Here is a 25,412-nt window from a genome sequence, read left to right as displayed (position 1 = left end):
AGACAAATGCTGACGGAGTTTGTTCCCACTAAAGTCCTGTCTTACCAGAAATGCTAAAGGAAATTCTTCAAGTTGAAATGAAAGGACACAAATTAGCAACATGAAAACACATAAAATTATAAAACTCACTGGAAAAGCTAAGAATATAATCAAAGTGAGAATAATACTGTAATGGTCAGAGCAGAACTGAAGGAGATAGAGACACAAAAAACCCTCAAAATCCAATGAATCCAGGGTTGGTTTTTTGAAAGATCAACAAGTGAGCAGGAGCCATGTAAGACTAATAAAGAAGAAAAGAGAAGAATCAAAATTAGCTTAATGCAAAAATGACAAAGGGGATATCACCGACCCACAAGCCTAAAACTACCATCAAGAGAATACTATAAACACCTCTATGCAAATAAACTAGAAAATCTAGAAAGAAATGGATAATTTCCTGGACACTTACCTCTTCAAGACTAAACCAGGAAGAAGTTGGATCCCTATGAATAGAATAGATAATAGCAGGCTCTGAAGTGAGGCAATAATTAATAACCAACCAAGTCCGGACCATGGATTCCTGGCTGAATTCTACCAAGGGTACAAGGAGGTGGGCCCCATTCCTTCTGAAACTATTCCAATCTATAGAAAAGAATCCTCTAACTCATTTTATGAGGCCAACATCATCTGGTAAAGCCACAGAGACACAACAAAAAAGAGAATTTTAGACCAATATCCATCATGGTATCGATGCAAAATCCTCCAATAAAATACTGGCAGTTCAGCAGCACATCAAAAGCTTATCCACCACTTGATTAAGTGGGCTTCATCCCTGGGATGCAAGGCTGGTTCAATGCATAAATCAATAAACATAATCCAGCATATATAAGCAGAACCAAGACAAGAACCATGATTATCTCAATAGATGCAGAAAAGGCTTTTGACAAAATTCAACAGCCTTCATGCTAAAAGCGGCTCAATAAATTAGGTATTGATGGAGCATGCCTCAAAATAATAAGAGCTATTTATGACAAACCCACAGCCAATATCATACTGAATGGGCAAAACTGGAAGAATTCCCTTTGAAATTGGCACAAGACGGGATGCCCTCTCTCACCACTTTCCTATTCAACATAGTGTTGGAAGTTCACAGCTAGGGCAATCAGGCAAGAGAAGAAATCCAAAGGTATTCAGTTAGGAAAAGAGAATGCATTGTCCCTCTTTGCAGATGACATGATTGTATATTACAGAAAACCCATCGTCTCAATACAAAATCTCCTTAAGCTGATAAGCAACTTCCAGCAAAGTCTCCAGGATACAAAGTGTCTTTAAAAATCACAAGCATTCTTATACACAGTAACAGAGAACAGAGGCCAAATCATGAATGAACTGCATTCACAATTGCTTCAAAGGGAATCAAATACCTAGAGATACAACACAAGGGATGTAAAGGACCTCTTCAAAGGAGGAACTACAAACCACTGCTCAATTATGAAATTAAAGAGGACAAACAAGATTGGAAGAACATACTATGCTCATGGATAGGAAGATCAATATCATTGAAAATGGCCATACACCCAAAGGTAGTTATAGATTCAATACCATCCCATAAGCTACAATGAGTTTCTTCCACAGAATTGGAAAGAACTGCTTTAAGTTCATATGGAACCAAAAAGACCCGCATTGCCAAGACAATCCCTACAAGTCAAAGAACAAAGCTGGAGGCATCATGCTACCTGACTTCAAACTATACCTAGGGCTACAATGCCATGTATGGGTACTGGTACCAAACAAGATATAGACCAATGGAACCAGAACAGAGTCCCTCAGGAAATAATACCACACATCTACAGCCATCTGATCTTTGACAAACCTCAGAGAAACAAAAGAAATGGGATTCCCTATTTAATAAATGGTGCTGGGAAAATTGGCTAGCCATAAGTAGAAAGCTGAAACTGGATCACTTCCTTACTCTTTATCTGAAAAGTGAATTCAAGAGGATTAGAGACTTAAATGTTAAGACCTAATACCATAAAAACCCTAGAGGAAACCTAGGTAGTACCATTCAGGACATAGGCATGGGCAAAAGACTTCATGTCCTAAAACACCAAAAGCAACGACAGCAAAACCAAAATTGACAAATGGGATCTAATTAAACTAGAAGGCTTCTGCACAGCAAAGAAACTACCATCAGAGTGAACAGGCAACCTACAGAGTGGGAGAAAATGTTTACTAATCTATAATCTGACAAAGGGCTAATATCCAGAACCTAAAAGAACTCAAACAAATTTACAAGAAAAAACAAACAACCCCATCAAAAAGTGGACAAGAGTTGAACAGAGATTTCTCAAAGAAGACATTCAGCATACAGCCAACAGACACATGAAAAAATGCTCATCATCACTGTGCATCAGAGAAATGCAAATCAAACCTATTGGGATACCATCTCACACTGGTTAGAATGGGAGTGTTAAAGTCCAAGGAAACAACAGGTGCTGGAGAGGATGTGGAGAAATAGGAACACTTTTACCTGTTGGTGGGATTGTAACTAGTTCAACCATTATGGAAAACAATTGTGGCGATTCCTCAAGGATCTAGAACTAGATATACCATATATTGCTCATCCCATTGGGTACATATACCCAAAAGGATTATAAATCATGCTGCTATAGACACATGCACCGCGTATGTTCATTCGCGGCACTATTCACAATAACCAAAGACTTGGAATCAACCCAAATGTCCATCAGTGACAGACTGGATTAAGAAAATGTGGCTATATACACCATGGAATACTATGCAGCCATAAAAAGGATTAGGTTTGTGGCTATTGTCCTTTGTAGGGACATGGATGCAGCCAAACCATCATTCTTAGCAAACTATCACAAGAACAGAAAACCAAGCACTCATAGGTGGGAACTGGTCAATGAGATCCTTGGACTCGGAGGGGACATCACACTGGAGCCTATTATGAGGAGGGGGGAGGGGGAGGGATTGCATTGGGGTTATGAGTATAAATGGCGAGTTGATGGTGCAGCACCAACATGGCACAAGTATACATATGTAACAAACCTGCACGTTATGCACATGTACCCTAGAACTTAAAGTATAGTAATAATTAAAAAAAAAAAAAAAATACTGTAATGGTGATATATAAGTCAGTTTTAACTCTAGTATAAAAGTTAGAAGAAAATGTATTAAAAGTTACTATAACTACCAGTTTTTTAAATGAATATATGATATAAAAAGATATAAATTGTGACACCAGTAACATAAAATGGTGAGGGTCAGGGAGAAGTAAACAGTTTTGTATGCAATTGGAGATAAGTTAATCATCTTAAAATAGACTACTGTAAGATACTTTATGTAACCCTCATCATAATCATGAAGAAAAAACCTGCAGTAGATACACAAAAGATAAAGAGAAATAAATAAAAACACACCACTACAAAAAAGAATCATCAAATCACAAAGGCAAACAGCAAGAGAGACAAAAAGGAAGAGAGGAACTACAAAAACTCTGAACACAACAAAATGGCAATAGGTAAGTCCTCACCTATCAAAAATTAAATGTAAATGGATTAAATTCTCCAATCAAAAAACATAACAGCGGCTGAATGGACAGAAAGTGTGATCCAACTATAAACTGCCTATAAAGAGATTCACTTTAGCTTTAGGGATACATATAGGCTGAAAGCCAAAGGATGGAAAAATATATACCACGCAAATAAAAACCAAAAGAGAACAGAGATGCTTATATTTATATCAGGCAAAATAGCTTTGAAGTCAAAAAACATCATAAGAGACAAAGAAGGTATTGTATAATAATAAAGAGGTCAATCCACCTAGCAGATATAATAATTGTAAATATACATGCACATAACATTAGCACACCTAGATACATCAAGCAAATGTTAACAGAACTGAAGGGAGAAATAAAGGGCAATGAAATAATGGTAGGGGACTTCAATACCCCACTTTCAACAACAGAGAGATCATCCAGATAGAAAATCAATAAAGAAACAGAGGATTTGAATAACACTACGGAACAAACAGACCTAACAGACATATATAGAATATTACATATAATAGCAGCAGAATTCATATTCTTCTCGAGCACATATGGAACATTCTCCAGGTTAGAACAAATGTTAAGCCACAAAAGATGTCTTAACAAGCTTAAGAAGACTGAAATCATATCAAGTATCTCCTTTGGCCATCCCATCCAGGGCAATTAGGCAAGAGAAAGAAACAAAATGTATCCAAATTGGAAAGGAAAAAGTTAAATTGTCTGTATTTACAGACACCATGATCTTATATGTAGAAAACCCTAAAGATTCCACCCAAAGACTGTTAGGACTAATAAACAAATTCAGTAAAATAAAATCAACATGCAAAATCAGTTGTGTTTTCATATACTAGCAATAAACTCTTTGAAAAAGAAATTAAAGAAAACAATCTTATTTATAATAGCATCAAAAGAATAAAATAATTAGAAATAAATTTAACCAAGAAGGTGAAAGATATGCCATTGAAAGCTATAAAATATTGGTGAAAGAAATTGCATAAAACACAAATAAATGCAAAAATATCCCATGTTTATAAATTGGAATAATTAATATTATTAAAATGTCCATACTAGCCAAAGCAATCTACATATTTAACGCCATCCCTGTCAAAATTCCAATGGCATTTTACACAGAAACAGAAAAACAAATCCTAAAATTCATATGGAACCACAAAAGTCCCCAAATAGCCAAAGCAATCTTGAGCAAGAACAAAGCTGGTGGCCTCACATTCTCTAATTCCAAATTACATTACAAAGTTACAGTAATTAAAACATTATAGTACTGGAATAAGAACAAATACATAGACCAGTGGAACAGAATAAGGAGCACAGAAATAAATCCACACATTTATGACCAACTATTCTTCAACAATAGTGCAAAGAATATAAAATAAGGAAAGGAGAAAAGAATAGTTTCTTCAATAAATAGTGTTAGGATAATTGCATATCCCATGCAAAGGAATGAAATTACATCACACACAAAAATCAACTCAAAATGGGTTAAAGACTTAAACAGAAGACCTGAAGCTGTAAAAGACCTAGAAGAAAACATAGGGGAAAAGCTCCTTGATACAGGTCTTGGCAACTATTTTTTGGATATGGCACTGAAATCACGGGAAATAAAAGCAAAAATAAACAAGTAGGATTATGTCAAACTAAAAAGCATCTGCACAGCAAGGGAAACAATCAACAAAATGAAAAGGCAACCTATGGAATGGGAGAAAACAATTGCAAAACCAATATCTCATAAGGGGTTAATATCCACAATATATAAGAAACTCCTACAACTCAAAAGCAAAAAATTCAAATAACCTAAAAATGGGCAAAAAACCTAAAAAGGTATTTCTCCAAAGAAGGCATATACATGCCTAACAGGTGTATGAAAAGCATAAATAATCATGAGAAAAAGGCAAAGCAAAACTACCTCACACTTGCCAGATGGCTATTTTTATAAAGGTATAAAGAAAGCAATCTTTGGAGAAAAGATTTGGAGAAAAGGATTTGGAGAAAAGGGAATCCTGGTGCATTGGTGGGAGGAAAGTAAATTGGTACAGCTACTATGCAGGCTTCTCAAAAACTTAAGAACAAACTATCATATGATCTGCAATCACACTTCTGGATATACATCCAAAGGAAATGAAATCAGTATGTTGAAGAGATATCTGCAGTTCCACGTTCATTGTAGTATTATTCACAATAGACATGATACAGAATCGACCTAAACGTCAATCAGTGGATAAATGAATATATAGTGGAATATTATTCAGCCTTAAAAATGAAAGAAATCTTGCTATTTGCAACAATATGGAAGAAATTGGAAGACATTATGCTAGGCGAAATAAGCTAGACACAGAAAGACAATAACTACATGATCTTGCTTGTAAGTGGAATCTGAAATAGTCAAACTCATAAAGCAGACAGTAGAATGGCAGTTGCAAGGGGCTGGGGGAAAGGGGAAATGGGGAAATGGATGGTCAAAAAGTACAAAGTTTCAGTTAAAAGAGACTATTATAAGATATTTTATGTAACCCTTATGGTAATCATGAAGAAAAACCTGCAGTAGATACACGAAGGATAAGTAAGTCCTGAAGACCTACTATATGGCATAGTGCCTATGACTAGCAGTACTATATAGTATATTTAAAATGTGCTAAGATAGTACAGCTTATGTTACCACAAAAAATAATAAATACACAAAAATCGTAAACAAGGCAGGAGAAAACTTTATGAGGTTAGGAATATGATTAAGACCTGGATAGTGGTGGTTTCATGCCTATATACTTATTCGCAAATTAAAATTGTATATATTAAATATGTAGAGGTTTTTACATGTCAATCATTCCTCAATAAAGGAGGGTTTGTTGTTTTTTTTTAAAAAAAGGAAGAAGCATCAATCTTCCCACTCATCATGATGAACATGTTTGTTTCTTATTGTTTTCTTTTGGAGAGGGTCCAGGGAAGATTCAAGAAGTGATGGATAGAAGGATATATATCATCTTTTCTACATTTAAGGTATCCAAAAAGCCAAATTTTAACCTAATTTCCCCAATGGTTCTGACATTTTGAATTTTTTATCTCCTCACATTTTTTTTTTCTGCACATGATGTATATATCCTTGCCAGTTCAAGAAATTAGTTATATTACCAAGTGAATAATCTGCCCAGTAATGTTTTATAGATCCTCCAGAGGACCACATTAGCAGGCAATAAAATCCCAACAAGTAAAACTGGGGACATGATTAAAACAGTGCTTTAAATTAAATAGTTCTTCTAATTTGTCTGATAGAACAATAGGCATGCAGAAATGGTAATAAAGGTTAGCCATTACATATCATATTATAAATAAAAATATTAATGTTATAAACCAGAAATAATGTCACAAGCCTCCATCTTTTGGAGAAAAAAAAATCTCACAAACAAAATGAAAATTTCCCCCCAAAATTAAAGGTTGAGTCATAAATGAAGAAACGTTAGCTGAAATGATAATGTACTCTAACCCCAGGCCAAACATTCAAGATAAAAGTTTTAAACCTCACTAAATAGAAAATGACTAACGTTGAATATAACGGTGACCTTATAATTTTACTTGTTCTGTAAAAATATACCTTAATTTGCAAGAGCTCATTTATATCATAGCTATTAAAATTTAATCTCAAAGGACACTGTAGAAAAGATCATGTGGGGTGGTGTGGTGAAATTTACCAGCATAAAGAAAACAGGAGAGATAATTGGACTGCTTCTGTGTTTGTCGATGTGTGTATGAGCCCCAGAAGCTTGCTATTTCAGGTCAAGAATACAGAACCTTTGCTCCATGTAGATTTCAACCAGTATATGTATATTTAAGGAAATATTTTCTGATTATGCACCTTATGAGACACTGAATTGAATAAGCTAATCAAATCCCCCAAAAGGTGAAACCCTCATATATGGCAAGGATTTAGTTATTTATGATATAGGCTCTTACTCATAAGAAATTAACATTTTTATGCCATTGATGTTTGTAATTCTCATAAATGTCACTATTATCAGACTAATTGTGTCCCTGCAAGACAACCAATGAGAGGTAGGCATTAATGAAATTGAGGGAAATCACCACAGGGCTATTTCTCTGTACACAAGCCTTACCACAGATAAACAGTCAGAGAGGACTCTCAGCAATAGAATTTTCCATCCAGTTCCTAGCATGACACTTGGGGACTTTTGACATTAAAGCATTACCCAGTTGCAGAAAATACTGCTCAAAGAATAACAAAGTTCAGAAAGATCATCACATGTATTGCCAGAGTGGAAAAAAAAAAAGGGCATGATTTCCAGAGGTATCTTAATTAATGAAAAAGAAGACAATTCCTTGAAACCCCAGCAGTAACAGAAGCCCACCAATAAGTACGAATTTTCCCTGTCCACATTTTAGCCCTTATTAAATGTCAAATTGGTTTAGAATCATATCTGTAGCAGGCTTGGGTTTAGTAATCTCCCCAATTAATGAAAGCCTGTTCAGCAATGCATTCTTTATTACTTTTTAATCTGTTTTATTTATTTTGCCTCCTTCCCCCAACAGAACATGTTTCAACATCAGTCCTGGTTACATTTTCTCCTCAGCAACTCAGTATAAGGCTGGAGGTGGCGGCCAAGTTTATTCACTATCAGGCCAAAGATAAAAACATAAGTTTGGGGGAAGTGATGTAGAACTTGAAAAACAAGGGTTGAACTGACAGCTCCTCTACTCATTCCCAGGTAGGCTATTGTGGAGGTGCCCCAAGGGCTTCTCATCTGATACAAGAGATGGATTGGAAGGCAGAAACACAGGCGCCAGCCTCACTCAAGCCATTACATCCATCCATTACCCATCCATCCAAAAAAAAATGTGCTGAATTCCTATGATATGCTCTGCTCGGGAGAGTAAGACTGGAATAGCCCCTGTTCACACAGAGCTTCCTTTTTCTATCCCTCCCTAGTTACCTTGACAGGTTGTGTTTTCTGTTGAATGATATTAGGATTAATTTGTACATTCATTCATTAGGAATTAAACACAAGCCACTTGGCCATTCTATTTAAACTATCACTTAGACATCAGCCAATAATCAGTCTCACTCCAGGTTTAATAACTAGGTAGCCAGAGGGTAAGAACTTACACGCCCATCTTCCCTCATGGCTGTTAGAATAAAATCAGTCATGTCTGACAACGCATCTACAAGAAGCCATAAGAGTTGAGGCACTTTTTTCTTCTTGCGCCCAGAAGACTTAACATTTATAAATACTCTCACTTGTAACAAGATGCAGTAGATCAGAGGAAAGATTACAGAAGGCTTGGGGCCCAGCTTGGATAGAACATTGAGAAAATGACTAAATTACTGTCTTTATTCTATCCATTAAGGGGATAAGAATATATATGACCAACACATTGAAAACTCCTAGCTAGAATGAAAAGAGTCTCATGGTTAAATGTAGGAGGCAGACACACTTGAGATGAAATCATAGCTCCAGCACTAAGTACCTTTATGACAATGAATGTTTTTCAACCTCTTTGTGCTTCAGTTTCCTCTTTTGGAAAATTAGAGATAATGACTGTACAAACATCACAGAGTGATCGTGAAGATCAAATGGAATAATTCCCATCAAACTTTAGTGCCTAATATCAAAAACAAAACAAAAAAAAAACGTCTACCCATAATAGATTTCCCATTAGAAAAATTAAGGTCCCATAGCCTCTACTCTAACCTTCTTCCCCAAGACATTGTAAAGATCAGTAAAAGAGATATAAGGAAAAAATACTTTGAATTCCTAAAAGGAAAAACAGTACATATTTGTATAATATTGCCAATATTGCAGTCAAATGTATTATTAGTACATCATGATGAATGCTGAGGCTCTGGTCATGGGTTTCATTATTCTAATGCATGGGCAGGTAATCACAGCAATACAGGAGAGAGGGATGAAAAGGGACACAGAGCACAACTTAAATTCACTTTTCAGGAATCACAGACACAGAAAATATCTACATGACTCACAAGTCACAAGGATTCCCAAACTCTGTGCTTTGTGCTTTATTTATGAATTAAATTTCCACTTTTCTTGGTTTTGTTCTGGTAGTCAAAGCAGCTAAAACCCTAGAAATGCCCTTCCATCTTGGGTCACTCCACACAAAATGGCTGTGCAATACACTGAACCGAGCTCCAAACATGGAGATGGAAGCCACGATAGGAAAGGCAGCTGCTAGGGGGGCACTGAAATCCTCTAACAACCTTTGGAAAGAAACCAAGAAGGAAGAAACAAAAACTTTTGTCTGTCTAGACTTCATCTCTCTAGAACTAAACCTTATCTCCCAGGGCCATCGCAGGAGTGTGATAATTAGGATGAGCTGCAAGGTGGCTATCTGCCAACTCCATCTCATCATCAGCTTTCACTGGCTCCCGTCTCTCTTATGACACCTTCACTGCTTTCAGCAGCTGAAAATAACGAGACAGGAAACTGAGAAATTACCTAGCAGACCATATTAGATTCAGCTGTTCACCTTCATGAGGCTCAATCGGATCAATCACAAATTTTGAGTGATCACTGATGAGAAAGTGACGAGTGGTTTTAAACTGTCCACAACAAATCAGTCTCTCCATCTAGTCATTAATGACACCTCAGTAGGCAGTGATATTTGAAATGAAAGGTTGTTTAAGAATTATGTTTCCCAATCTACTATCATGAGAAAGAGTCATTCTTGATGCAACTGAGAAAAGGGCATCCAGTGAAATATCATCTAGTTTTGAAAATGTTTTCCAGGTCCCTTTGGTCTAGCAATGGCTCAGTCCAGTATTTCCTAAAGTGTGAGAACCATCTCATTTGCAGTATCCAAAAACATTTTCAGTAGCATATGGACAAAATGTTGTAGAATGGTTATGTATTAATTTTCATATTTTAGAAAAAAAGTATAATTCTACATTAAGCCCATGATTTCCTAAGTAGTATTTATTAGGATGAGGCTACAATAAAAAGTAAGTTGATACAAAGAAAAATATTAAGTAAATAATAGTACAGGTGCTTGTGGATATGGCAAAAACATAAAAAGGTGGCATGTCAATGACTCAGGCTAAGCAAATATGCTATTCCTTTATTTATTTAGAGATAGGGCCTTGCCCTGTCATCCATGCTGGAGTGCAGTAGTGTGGTCACGGCTCACTGCAACCTCGAACTTCTGCGTTAAAGTGATCCTCCCACCTCAGCCTCTGGAGTAGCCAAGGCCACAGATGCACGCCATCACACTCAGCTAATTTTTAAAGAAAAAAACCTTTAGTAGAGACAAGATTTCTCTATGTTGCTCAGGCTGGTCTCAAACTCCTGAGCTCAAGTGATCCTCTTACCTCAACCTACCAAAGTGCTGAGATTACAGGCATGAGCCACTGCACCCGGCCCAATGCTCTTTATTGGCTCCTACTTCCTAGGGCAAAGATCCCTAGGATTACCAAAAGAGTTTGCTCATCCTTCTTTAGTTGAGCTAACAGAATGGCTGAACTCACTTTTTTTGATTCATTCAGATTATCTGACTATGAACTTCACATTTCATGAGCTGTTTTTTTGTTTGTTTGTTCGTTTGTTTTTTGAGATGGAGTCTCTCTCTGTCGCCCAGGCTGGAGTACAGTGGTGCGATCTCAGCTCACTGCAGGCTCTGCCCTCTGGGTTCACGCCATTCTCCTGCCTCAGACTCCCTAGTAGGTGGGACTACAGGTGCCCACCACTGCGCCCAGCTAAGTTTTTGTATTTTTAGTAGAGACGGGGTTTCACCGTGTTAGCCACTATGGTCTCGATCTCCTGACTTCGTGATCCACCCGCCTTGGCCTCCCAAAGTGCTAGGATTACAGGTGTGAGCCACCGCGCCCGGCCTCATGAGCTGTTTTCGAAGGGCAGATAAAAACAGGAATATCTTAATTCTTATGGTTATGCTCAGGCAGGAGATAAAAGGATTAGTGTATAATAACACGTTCTTATGGCAGTACCTCAACAAAAAATGTTCAAAAGTGTCCCAATTTGTAGAGAACATGGGGACAGGTCTTTCAGATCAAGAGTGCTCCTAACAAGATATTTAGCGCCCTCTATATAATAGGTTATATTTGACTAAATGAATGACTACCCACATCTTAACTTTGTGAGTATCATAAAATAATATCAACATTGGAAGTTCACATCTAGGTGCAAGGAAACTGTAACTCTAGGAATGACACCTACCTGAGGCACGGTCTTCACTTGGAACAGTATATTATGGAAGGAGTGTCCATCATTGGCCTGCAAGACTGCAACATCGGATGTGCTGTCTGAACCATCATGAGCATAGTGGAGAAGGCCTCTAGAGAGTTCATCCAGCTGGAATTGATAGGTAGGGGCTGCTGGGGACTGAAGTGTTTGAAGCAATTGGCCATGAAGTGGAGGATCGATTACTTCAACGACCACATCCTGTGGGTTATCATCATCTCGGATGTCAAGCAGCTGGGTGGTGATGGTTGCTCTCTCTCCTCTGCTAATGTGGAGAACCTCATTTCTCAGCACATAGGGGGCCTGTGGAGTTGAAGGGAAGAAGAGTCAGTTAATAGGGAAAGAAAGGACAAACCAGTGGACTGGACACCTGATTGTTATTTCTATGCTTTTTTGAGAAACTCAAGGTGTTCTAGCAAAGCACCAAACTGTTTTATGGTGAAAGCATTTGTCAGAGGTGTGGTCAGTCGTAGTAACACAACAACTAAGGTTACTTCACACCTCTGGGTTCTAGAGGTTTATCAAGCCACTTCAAGACTTGAGAGACAACTGGTGAGAGCTGCTAGCTTCTAAATCTCTAATTTCTCTGCTATCCTGACTTACATTATATCCCAGGAGAGACTAATAAGAGGTGTGAACTGTTTGGACTTGCCTTTGGGAGGACACACTTCACTCCAGGCCATATTGTAGTATACTTACTCACAGGAGCTACTTCTGCATCCTGAGCTCATGCCGTTTCTAGTCCCTCCCAGTAATTTTCTTCAGTTTTCTCATCCAAATCTTGATAGAGCCCCACCCCAACTCAGGTTATAAAGCCTGCCAAGATTATGGTCTCGGTGAGTAAGGCAACCACCTGGCTAATTCATGTGACAAGGCTAATATAGTAAAATTTAATATCTTTTTCTTGGGATTGTCAGGTTACCTCCCACCAACTTGAGTAAGCAGATAAAATGTTCTTTCATAAAGATAAAAGCTAATGAACCACAACAGGAAAAAAAAAAAAAAAAAAAAAACCAAAACTCACCCAAAAAATTGAGGCCAGAAGCCAAAGAAAATATTATTTCGGTTTTTAAATAAATATCATTTGAAGTAGAACCATCTAGGACTTTTCTCAACACACTGCCTTCTTTAATCCAAATGGCTTTCTTTTAAAACTACCCAAGCCACCCTCCTGGTCTCCTGGAAATTACAATCTCCATTAAAGGAATGTCTAATACATCATTATAATAGTCACATAGTGGGAAATTAGATGATAGTTACTCTTCAGAATTCTCGAGTGAGAATTCTACAGCTATGATTCTATACATGGGAAAGAGTGACCTCTCCTATTCTGAAAGAGGAAAAGTCAAAGGTGATGTCAAAATGCACAAACGGAAAAGACCAAATTAACTTGCATGAGAAAATATTAGAGAGGCTCAGGACCACACTGAAACATTGCAGAAATATAAAGAAACAAAAGTAAGTTAAAATTATTTTCTAAAATTCCATTTTAAAGACTTAAAATGATACATTTCTCATATAATAAGTAAAATTAAATGTGCCCTCCTTACTTACTCACTTGCTTGTGGAAAAACACATAAGCCACACTTGGGGAACCATGGGAACTCACCATGTCAGATTAGGAAGACTTGCCAATATCTACCTTTGGTCTTTCACTGGAGTAACTTTATTAGCCCAAACAAAAAGAACAAAACAAAGTTTCTGAGTGTAAGGACTGAGAAACATCTAAACTAGTAAGTTGTAAGACTGGATGTAGCCTTCTGTCCTAAATTTACAGAGATCAACTTGTCTTAGCTTTTTTTTTTTTTTTTTAGACAGAGTCTCACTCTGCTGCCCAGGCTAGAGTGCAGTGGCACGATCTCAGCTCACTGCAACCTCCACCTTCCTGGTTCTAGCTAGTCTCCTGCCTCAGCCTCCCGAGTAGCTGGGATTACAGGTGTCCATCACCACGCCCAGCTAATTTTTGCATTTTCAGTAGAGACGTGGTTTCACCATGTTGGCCAGACTGGTCTCGAACTCCTGACCTCGGGTGATCCACCCACTTCGGCCTCCCAAATTGCTGGGATTACAGGCATAAGCCACTGAGCCCAGCCTGTTTTAGCTTTAATTAAAACAAAATTTATATATTTTGTTCACCCATGAGATCAAATTAACTTAGGATCATTTTCAAATCATTAAACTCCAATTTATCCCTGATGTGATAATACCATCAAGAAGAGGTGAATTGGGCTATTAATACCATTTTGAAGCCACCTCTGGTTCAAGTCTATGTTGTTATGCATGATCCTTTCATTTTTGGACCAAATATATAAAAACATCAGATGAAAAACAATAATCTAGTGTCCTTCCTTGAATCATGAATAACATGATACTGACATCTGGATATTTAGCTAGTCTTGGTTCCCAAGGAGAATATTCCACTCTCTTGCTTTTCATAACTTATGAATATACCTATTTCCCTATTATTTACACATTTTGATTCTTCAATCCCTCAAGCCCAGTTCCTAGAGCAGCTACCACTATATGTATTCTGGACCCATAAGTACAACTTGATGGAGATGAATGATGAGAGGTGAGTTTGAAGGGCCATCACACTGAGTTTTACAGCATCTACCATGACTTCCTCATGTCTGTGTTTTGTTGATGGCCACACTGGCACACTGGAACCTCATTTAAGTAGATCCTTAATAATATTCTCTAACTGCTGCAAATTCCATGTACTAGAGAAAGATACAACAAACTCCTTCACCTAAAAATAAAGACATTCTTTTTTTGTTTGTTTGTTTGAGACAGGGTCTCACTGTGTTGCTCAGGCTGGGGCACGGTGGCATGATCGTCATTCATTGCAGCCTCAACCTTCCTGAGCTCAGGTGATCCTCCCATCTCAGCTTCCCAAGTAGCTGGGACTACAGGAATGCATCACCAGGCCCAGCTAATCTTTTGTATTTTTTTTTGTTTCGGTATAGATGGGGTTTCGCCATGTTGCTCAGGCTGGCTTCAAACTCCTGGGCCCAAGCAATCCACCTGCCTCAGCCTCCCAAAGTGCTGAGATTATAGGCATGAGCCACTGCACCCTGCCAATTATTTGGAAGGGCTGCTAGCAGACTCAGTATAGTAAAGTTAGGCATCATGTAACGGTTAAGAACACTGCCTCTGTAGCCAGATTTACTGGGCACAAACATTGACTCCCTATTTATTAGCTATATTACCACAGACGAGTTATGTCACCTTCTTGTGACTTTGCTTCCTTGTCTGTAAATTGGAAACAACAATACCTCATAATATTGGCATAAGGATTAACTGAGTTACTTATGTGAAACACTAAGACTGTAACACTAAGTACTAGAGGAATATTAGTAATTTTGGTTGCTGCTGTTGTTATTACCCAGAAGTCCTAAAAATTAGTCCCGTGGCATCTCAAGAGGAAGCCAAGACTAGATTAATTTAATGCAATCATTTTCATTAAATCCACAGGAAACCTGGATTTTGTGCTTGAGAACTAGTAGGCATGTAAAATTATTAATTCCTTGGCCATTTTTATTACCTGTGTTGAAAACGCTTGTATGTTGATCAGCTGTGGCTCAGAGAAGAACTGCTGGTCACTAATTTTCAGGAAAAAGTAACCTTTCCTAAAGAAGTCCCAAAGAAAGGAATAAGAAAATACAATCATTACATTAGACTTTAGACAGAAAAGGCTTAAAAACATTTTCAGGTTATGTGTAGGTAAGAATTTGGATCAAACTGCTGCAGCAATGTCATATTCATACTATAAAGAAAAACTACCAGATAAAGATGAACATAGTAAGATTCAGGTAAAAATACTGTGTGTTCTTAAATCTTCTTATAACAATTATAATAATTATAGAACCATTTTGTTTCCTATCTTTCTAAACTGAATAAAGAAAAGACTGAAAAATTAGTTGTCAGGCCAAGGCAGATTAGCAATATATCGTAGGCTAATGGTTAAACTGAAGAATTGAAAGGAATATTTTATAGTCTCTGACCTGTTCTCCACGATTCCCTCTTCCCAACAAATGCTCTTCCTAAACCCTGCCCAATTCATGTGAGTGGGCCCCCAGTAACAATGTTTGCAATGTCTGTATTACACGGCTATTCATCTCCCCTCACTCCCCACCAGCCTACACATAGTCATTGTGGACAGACTAGGGAAGGATGGCTGATTCTTCCCTGGTGATTTGCAACTGGCCCAAGAGCCAGCAGTCAGTCTCAGCATTTGACTACAGGACAACCAGAGTCTACGGTGTAGAACAAGTCTGCCTGTAACACAGAAGTGAATGAAACCTATAAGCAAAGAGACACAGGGATGACAGAAGAGTTGATTCCTATTTCCCCTTCCCAGTCCTTGCTTCCACACTGTCCTGGAGCACAGTTGCCCTTGGTGCCTTCGAGATCTGAGCCACCCCTGCAATGTTATAACAAGTCTTACATTTTTGCTAATCTAGTTCAAGTTTACTTCCATTACTTGCAACCAAAGAGTCCCAATTAACAATAAAATAAGCCGTTGTTCAAGCAGCTTCAGAGACTGCTAGAGGGAAGGTAAGACTTACCCACCTTCAAAGCCAAACCAAGCACAGAACTTGCTGCTGACTGGTAAGATCTAGGACTACTGCAATATGGGTATTTTTGAATTCTAATCTACCAGAGGGACCATTGTTTTAAAAGTTCTTTAGAAGTTATTCTTGGAACTACTATTTATACATGAAAGAATGTGGATGGATCTCAAAAGCATTATGGCAAAAGACAGAAACAAAAGGCTACATATTGTTTGATTCCATTCACCTAACGTTTTAAAAAGCACAAAACTATAGCAGTAAAACTGGATCAGTGGTCACCAGTGACTGGGGGTAAAGGAGCAACTATAAAAAGGAGACTTTTGGGGTAGTGAAACTATTTTACATATTGACTATGGTTGTGGTCACAAGACTGCAAAACTGTATACAGTTATTAATATTTATAGAACAATACACTTCAAAATGGGGGATTTTATTGAATGCAAATTATACCTCAATAAACCTGACTGTTTTTTAAAAAACGATTCTTGTCTTCCCTTCTCTTCTATCTTCCCTTCATTTTCTGTCCCATTTAAGTCCTGTCCCTCTCCACCACCACCTCAGGCTTCAAGAGAATGTAACTGATGGATTGCATTCCAGGATAGAAGGTAAGACAAAAATAGTTTTTTAAAAATGATTTTTGGTGGCACTGAGGTTCCAATAACAGTGTTCAGTATATCAGCAATACCATTTTATCCCAGTGATAGCAACTACACCTATAGGTTGTCTTCTACTCCACAGAAGCATTCTAATCCCAAAGGAACCCAATCCTAAAGAATCGTGCTCGGCTGGGCCTGGTGGCTCAAGCCTGTAATCCCAGCACTTTGGGAGGCCGAGACGGGCGGATCACGAGGTCGGGAGATCGAGACCATCCTGGCTAATACGGTGAAACCCCGTCTCTACTAAAAAAATACAAAAAACTAGCCAGGCGTGGTGGCGGGCGCCTGTAGTCCCAGCTACTTGGGAGGCTGAGGCAGGAGAATGGCGTGAACCCAGGAGGCGGAGCTTCCAGTGAGCTGAGATCCCGCCACTGCACTCCAGCCTGGGCGACAGAGCGAGACTCCGTCTCAAAAAAAAAAAAAAAAAAAGAATCGTGGTCAGTGTCTTCACGGTTAAAAACAAAATCAAAACACAAACATTTGTTTTGTGTTATTCAGAGACTTTAATAATTTTATTTTCCATGGGTTTCTACCAACCTCATTTTATTATTATTCTCACTCTTTCTTTTGTTGAATTTTTACTGTGCCTCTCATTCTTTCTTTTGTTGGATAATGGGTGCCCCAAAAAGAGTACTGTGAGTATTTCCTAAACTGCCATTCTTTGTCCCATTTAGGGGTACAAAGCTATGATTCCACAAAAAAAACAGGTGATGAGAAGTTAAAGAAGTTAAATAGACAAGAAGGTTGACCTTGGTTGTCTATGAAGCTTTATGCTTTTCATAAGTGACTGCAAGAACAGGGATTACTATACAGAGTTGTATCGTTCTGTGTTTGTGTGTCTGTGTGATAGAAATACTTAAGAATAGGCCAGGTGTGGCAGCTCGCACATGTAATTGCAGCACTTTCGGAGGCCAAGGCAGGCAGATCACTAGAGGTCAGGAGTTTGAGACCAGCCTGGCGAATATAGTGAAACCCTACGTCTTCTAAAAATACAAAAATTAGCTCGGCATGGTGGTGTGTGCCTCTAGTCCCAGCTACTCAGGAGGCGGAGGCACGAGAATCACTTGAACCCAGGAGGCAGAGGTTTTGGTGAGCCAAGATCATGCCACTGTACTCCAGCCAGGGTGACAGAGTTAGACTCTGTCTCAAATAATAATAATAATAATACTTATAGTAAAAATGAATGCAGAATATAGAGTAGGAATTTGAAGAGTCTATGGCATCAAACACTAGAGTGTTAAGCTTCATCTCTGTAGCAATACTTCTCTATGAAGTGACGTTTTGTCCTTTGAGGAGGGAAGCATGCCTATTGTTCCTAGTATATTAGGGAGGCAGAAATCATTGTGGCTAAAGGCATGGGTTGTGGAATCAGTCTTGGCTTGGAGTCTCAGCTCTGCACACACATGTTGAGAGGTCTTGGGCAAGATAACCTATACTCTCAAGGCCTCAGTTTCCTTATCTGTAGACTAGGAACATGAGATATATAGTTCATGTAAAGTGCCTAACATGATGCCTGGCTCAAAGTTAGCACTCCATAAATGCTAGTTGTTCTTATTCCTATAATATGATCTTCCAAGGTCACTAGCATCATCACCTCTGAATTACAATAGAGAAAATGCCATCTACTTTTCTCCTCACCTATCTCCCAGTCCAAATCTCAAAGCCAACCAACCCTCAAGGTTAGTGTTGACAGCAGAAAATACTCACTGCGTCCTTGTCACTGTTTCATGGGTTTCAACTCCTTGTTTATACATAGAGGCTATGCTGAATTATCTGCACTAATGAAGTAGAGCAGGATGAAGAAGAATCCTAAAGGCTAATCTTTGGGGGGCACCCTCTGACTTCTGTGGAGTAGATTTACCCTGCTAATTATATAGCTATATTTGCTTGGGTTGGTGTTAACATTTAATTGCATTCCTGAAGCATATGTCAGCTGGGGTGGGGAAGGCAGCCAGAAGTGTGCTAAGCATCAGGGGAAAACTGAATCAGGCTTAAAAATTAACCATAATTAATCCCATAACGTGGATAATAAAAAGTTCACTGTGATTCTAAGTTTCCTTCCAACTCGAAAATCCTAGAGACCATACAACACCTTGAAAAGCATGTGCTCCCATCCTCTCTCTCTGCCGCCCACTCCCAGTGTATTGCCCCAATGTTGAAGCAGCAGCTGTAACATCTAGGTATATGACCACTTTTGTTTCTGCTGGGCCAAAAATCTGACTAATTGTACCAGGATTTTTCTGTTGCATCAGAGGATTACCCATAATTATGTGAGAAAATGAAAATGTCTCTAACAGATGCACGTTCTTTGAGCAATCACAGGGAAATGATGACAGGTAGCTGACAGCATTTGGGTTTGTGGAGTATTGATCTTCCCCGGATGAGAAGGGTTAGCTATTGAGAAAGAGAGGCTGGGACAGGGTAGAGGAGTGGAAGAGCAATGATGGAAAGGAGGCAGGAAGAAAACAACAAAACACAGAGTCACCTGAGTTTTTCTTTGCTGTGCACAAAACGCACTTTCTTCTCGTTCACATCTTTCCAGCTAAAACGTCCAGCCTTATCCAGCTGAACCTCTTTTCCATTTCTTGAGAGCACTAGCTGACCATTGGTGGGAGCACTCACAACATGAAACAGGAGATCTTCGACCCTACCCTCCTGGTCTTGGACATTCAGGAGGGAAAAATCCAGTGGCTTTATTGAACCAATTGGGAGGATCAGGGAACCATTCACATGAAGACTAGGGGTATGTATTTTGCCTGAAAAACAGGAACCCAAAGGTGAAGCTTGTGGTGCCTTCCCTAATTAGGTCAATTTCCCCTTATTTTTCTTTTTTCAGACCACCTCCTTACAATTTCCAGAGAATACACACAAAATAAGAAACAGAGTTGATTTCACTGCATAGTGTGCTGGAGTTTACAGTATTACATTGTTACAAAAGACCACAACCGTCAGCTGGCTCTAGAGAGCTTCAGTGTTCCTGAAGAATACACATGATGTCTCTTTGCCTCCCAGTGGGGTCCTCAGGTGTGAGTCACTGCTCCTGTTCTTTGACACATGTTCCATATAGAAGACACGGAGCCTGGAAACTATGCCGATGGCTGGAGAAGGCCATTCCCAATTCCATGCCAAACTAAAGGTTAATGGCTACTTTCTTCTTTTAAAGAAGTTTAGGTGAGAAAACAATTCCTAGTTCCAAACCAGTACCTATCTTTACTACCGCATCTGTCAAACACTGCTCTCACTTCCTGCTGAGCTCTGGCTCTGACTCGGACATGTTCCCCTCTTACAGGCAGCTCCAGCTTTCCTTTCAGCTGCCCCCCATGTGCCAACCCTTTTTTTTGTTTTAATTTTAAATAAGCTTGTAATGTTGTTAACTCAGAGCTGCACAGATGAGATTCTGGCCACGGTATACAATAAGCCTCCCAGTGGTTACCACCCTGAATGCACATGACAAGAACATAGGACTTCAATGTAATTGTTAAACTATAAAACCCTTAGAAGAAAATATAGAAGTATACTTTTATGATTTTTGAATTAGACAATGCTTTCTTAGATAAGACATAAAAAGCACACGTGACAAAAGAAGAAATAAATGGACATCATCAAAATGTAAAACTTTTGTATTCAAAGGGCACCTGTGAGAAAGTGAAAAGACAACACACAGAATGGGAGTAAACACACAAATCATATATCTACAAAGGGACTTGTATCAAGAATATATAAAGAACTCCTATAACTCAACGATAGAAAATGAAAAACCCAGTTTTTAAAATGGCTGAAGAATTTGAATGGGCATTTCTTCAAAGAAGATACACAAAGGCCAATAAGCACATGAGCAGGTGCAAAATCATAACCATAATAAGATATCGCCTCATTTCCACTAGGAAAGACAATAAAAATTGTTAGGGTGTGGAGAAATCAAAACCTCATAGATTGCTGATGGGAGTGTAAAATGGTGTAGTCACTTGGGAAACCAGTTGGACAGTTCCTCAGTTAAATACAGTTACCATAGGACACAGCAATTCTACTCCTGTGTATATAAACCCTAGAGAATTGAAAACATTTTTCCATACAAAACTTGTACACAAATGTTCATAGCAGCAATACTCATAATAGTCAAAAAGTGAAATCAACTCAAATGTCCATCCGTTGTTTAATGGATAAATAAAATGTGGCATGTTACATCTATAGAAAGACAAAGGAATGATATGCTGATTCATGATATCATATGGATGAACCTTGAAAATACTATGCTAAGTAAAAGTAGCCAGACATAAAAGGCCACATATTGTAAGTTCCATTTATGTGAGATGCCTAGAATAGGCAAATACCTAGAGACAGAAGTAGATTAGTGGTTGCCAGGGACTGGGTTGAGACAGGAGTAGAGAGAAACTGCTAATATTATGGGGTTTCCTTTTAGGATGATGAAAATGTTTTGGAACTAGATAGTGGTGTTAGTTGCACAACTTTATAAATACACTAAAAACCACTGAATTTTATACTTTAAAGCATGAATTTTATGGTATGTAAATTACATCTCAACAATAATAAGAATCATATAGGGATCTTTTAAAACAATACTGACAATTCGGCTCCACTGCCAGAGCTTCTGACTTGGATGTTCTCAGGTAGGACCTTGGGAATTTTACAAACTCTGCAGGTAATCCTAGTGGGCTCCTGGCTTTGAGAACCACAGTCCTATCCTGATGCACCTGCCACATCAGACCTACCAAGGGCAAGTAAAAAGGCTAGTGTTTGCTACCATTTCCTAGAATAGCACCAGTTAATTTACAGTGGAGTAGGATTATCAGTGGCTCATACTTAAAATTCATGTGAAATACACATACCTTGTCTTACAATTTTATAATCTCTGTCCACATGAAACATCTGATGACAAAAAAGGATTTCTTAACATGATGTAGAATTTATCCTGTCTCCTGCAAGTTGTTTTTGCCTGGACTTTAATTGGTAGTGCTCCTTTTTACAACTAGGTTCAGACAGGACAGTTTGGAAATGCCAAATTTCAATGGGACTACTTCGACTGTAAGATCGCTCCAATGAGAGTGGCACTCATTTTCACAAGCAGACTTATATCCTAGAGAGAAGTAAGCTGGCTCTCAAGTACTTAGGGTTTTCAGAAAGATTCCCCAGAAATAAGCCAAAAATATTTTTTTTCCCATGGGGAAGTCTTAATATCTTTAAAGGCCAGAAATACAGAGACAGAAAATATGACTGAATATGAGTGTTAAAAAAATGCCTCATGTTTTTGACGAACGACTCTCAAAAGACAACAAACACTCAGTAATGTCCCTCCCAAGCTTTACTCACCTATAAAGGTTTTGGGATTCAAAATTAAGACTGAACTTAAATTCACTTCTCTTTGTTATTTAAGGTAACGTGTCCATTAATGTGTTGGAAGAGACTGGCTTCATTTCTTAACATGTTACTTCTTATTATTATTATTATCATTATTATTATTGTTTTGAGATGGAGTCTTGCTCTGTCACCCAGGCTGGAGTATGGTGGCATGATCTCGGCTCACCACAACTTCCACCTCCTGTGTTCAAGCGATTCTCCAGCCTCAGCCTCCTGAGTAGCTGGGATTACAGGCGCTCATTACTGTGCCTGGCTAATTTTTGTATTTTTAGTAGAGACAGAGTTTCGCCATGTTGACCAGGTTGGTCTTGAACTCCTGACCTCAATGATCCGCCTGCCTCGGCCTCCCAATGTGCTGGAATTATAGGCATGAGCCACCACGCCCGGCCAATGTTACATATTTTTAAGGGCAAACAGGGTAGCTTGAAATCCATCCACTAGAAACATGTGCACCTTATGAAGCAGACTCCTCATACTGTTTGTTATTTATTTATAATTTATCTCTACACTGTGAAAAAGGGTGTACCACTGCACTTTGACATAATTAGCTCTACAAATTTATATAAATATAAATAAATCATAGGTAAATATAGTCATGTGCTCTATAACATTTCAGTCAACAACAGACCACTTATATGATGGTGGTCCCATAAAATTATACTGTACCTTTTCTATTTTAGATATGTTTAGATACACAAATACTTACTATTGTGTTACAATTGCCTATGGTATTCAGTACACTCACATGCGCTACAGGTTTGTAGCCTATATTATATAGGCTTGGTGTGCAGTAGGCTATACCATCTAGGTTTGCGGAAGTACACTCTATGAAGTTCAAACAATGATGAAACTGCTTAATGATGCATTTCTCAGAATGTATCCCCATCATTAAGCAAAGTGTGACTGTATATATATAATTTTCTATAACATGGCTGTAGTTCAGGAACTTAGCTAAGTTTTATGCCAATTTCTTAGCTGATAGCTGTGACTTTTAAGGCACAGATTGCTTCTTTTCCTTTCCAATGATTATAGAAGTTGAGATTTCCCAATTTTCCATATTCTATAAAGAGTCCCTTACTCCTTAGCAGCACCATGGGTTTTCCCAAATTGGGAATGCTGCATTTTATATCACATACGTCAATTATGTCTGCAAACTCAGCCTTCACATAGAGAAATTATTGGTAAGTTCACCAGACTATCAGAGCAGAAACACTTACCAGAACATGTTTCATTAGAGGAGTGGGCAGAAAAGCCAGGAACACAGTTGTAAACACAGAGGCCACTCTTCAGAAAGAACCCATGGTCACAGAGGTGACAACGGTCCCTGTGGCTGCACTGCAAGCACCCCCGAGGACAGGCTATTAGAAAAGGAAACACTAAATGAGATTCAATCAAGGCACCACCAGCAACAGAGAAATAAAGGGCTTGCAATCAGAAGAGTCAGAGCACATGCAACAAATGAGCCCTAACTGTAACAAAAGAGAAGACTGACGGTTTCCCCGTAGAATGTACAGGGAGCTGATCTATAGAGAGGAACACTCCTCGCTTTACACAATGCGATCTAAAAATGTTACACATGCATGAATTGTTTAAAAAGTTAACCATATTGACTTGTAAGAAAAGACCTTTGTAGTGATTAAGAGCACAGACTCTTTCTAGGTACCCTTCCTCCTCTAACCTTCCCAGCTGCTGACCTCGGGCAAGTTCTGTTTAACAATCGATGCCATAATTTTCTTGTCTTAAAAATGGGGACATTAATAGCACCTAATGCAAATAATTGTTGGGAGGATTACATGTGTTATAATGTGCAATGACTAAAACAGTGCGTGGTACACAGGAAGGGCTCAATTGTTCTACTACTACCACCGTTGTATTTCTTATTATTATTGTTATTAGTAGTAGTAGTATTTAATAGTATTTTAAATACTGGAGGAGAGCAGCTATTAATAGGACCATAGGATTACTTTTCGAGTCAAGTTAACAATTTTCTAGGAAGAGTTTTTGCTGACTAATTTTTCTGCTTTCTTAGTTGAGATTTTTTTATAGAGAGGATACACAGTATAGTTTAAAGGGCCCTGGATTGGAATCAGAAAACCTGGGTTTAACATCTGATCTTAAGTTGCTGTGATTAACACTTTTAAGTCTCCTATTTTTCTTTCACTTGTAAAATAGGATTCATAGTGTCTGTCATATTTTATCAAGCCATTGTGAATATGAAATTAGATAATGCAAATGGGGGAAATTTAGTGATATGTAAATGCTATGCCTGGTTAATAGCATTATTAAATGTCAGGTACTACAGTGGGGCATACAAACCAAGTTTTGATAGATATGATGAGAAAAAAACTGATAAAACTCTCCAGCTAATCCAGTGGACAAGGAGATTAAGACTTGGGGTTCAACTTGAGTTTCATAAAAGCTCCAGTGTGTTTCACTAAATTGTCCCCAAAATTCCCATTCTTTAAGGATATTATCAGAATCATGGGTAATTTAGTCTAAACACTAAAAATTCTATGTCTATATCAACAGGGCTGATCCACTTTTAATGGATCCCTCACTGTAGATCAATATAAGCTTTACATTTCATAAAATATTGGCTTTGTTTCCATAAAGACCTTTGGTGACAATATTGGTTTGTGTAAGAGAATATTGGCTTACACTCCTATGTCCTATTTAACCAACATATGGCAGATATGCATGTGAAGCCATCAATTACTTAGGCTAAGCTCTCTGGGCTTTCATTCCGCTTTCTAATTTAAGTGTTCTTGGATACCTGAGAGTCAGCACATGTGACTTACTTGCTGCCTTCACTTCTTTCCAGAATAATCAAAACAGTCTCCAAATTACCTGTGCATTTGTGCTTTACATGATCTGCAAAGTACCCCTTCCCACATTCCTGGACGCACTGGGCTTCCAAGAGGAGAAATGGCCCTTCACAGCGGGTACACTCATGGGGACCTTGGCACTGGAGACAGTAGCTGTCACAGTCTGAAAGACAAAAGTGAAGTCATCAGGAATCTGTGTG

The 25,412-nt window shown here is 38.3% G+C and overlaps 1 protein-coding gene across 5 annotated transcripts in view; it reads right to left on the bottom strand.

Annotated features, from left to right (window-relative positions):
- The window catches only part of FRAS1 (Fraser extracellular matrix complex subunit 1), a 453,697-nt gene that overhangs the window by 158,631 nt on the left and 269,654 nt on the right, over positions 1-25,412 (bottom strand). For all 5 annotated transcript variants that reach the window (XM_031664538.1, XM_031664536.1, XM_031664537.1 and 2 more), the window contains 5 exons: positions 25,235-25,375; positions 23,605-23,745; positions 19,497-19,767; positions 15,326-15,410; positions 11,758-12,084 (listed from right to left, as the gene is read on the bottom strand). In XM_031664538.1, the coding sequence (XP_031520398.1) occupies positions 11,758-12,084; positions 15,326-15,410; positions 19,497-19,767; positions 23,605-23,745; positions 25,235-25,375 (965 nt within the window). The remainder of the gene's footprint in view (positions 1-11,757; positions 12,085-15,325; positions 15,411-19,496; positions 19,768-23,604; positions 23,746-25,234; positions 25,376-25,412) is intronic.

The sequence above is a fragment of the Papio anubis genome, chromosome 3 (genome assembly GCF_008728515.1).
Source record: "Papio anubis isolate 15944 chromosome 3, Panubis1.0, whole genome shotgun sequence".
In the NCBI taxonomy this organism is placed as follows: domain Eukaryota; kingdom Metazoa; phylum Chordata; class Mammalia; order Primates; family Cercopithecidae; genus Papio; species Papio anubis.
This window is presented reverse-complemented; position numbering and strand designations above follow the sequence as displayed.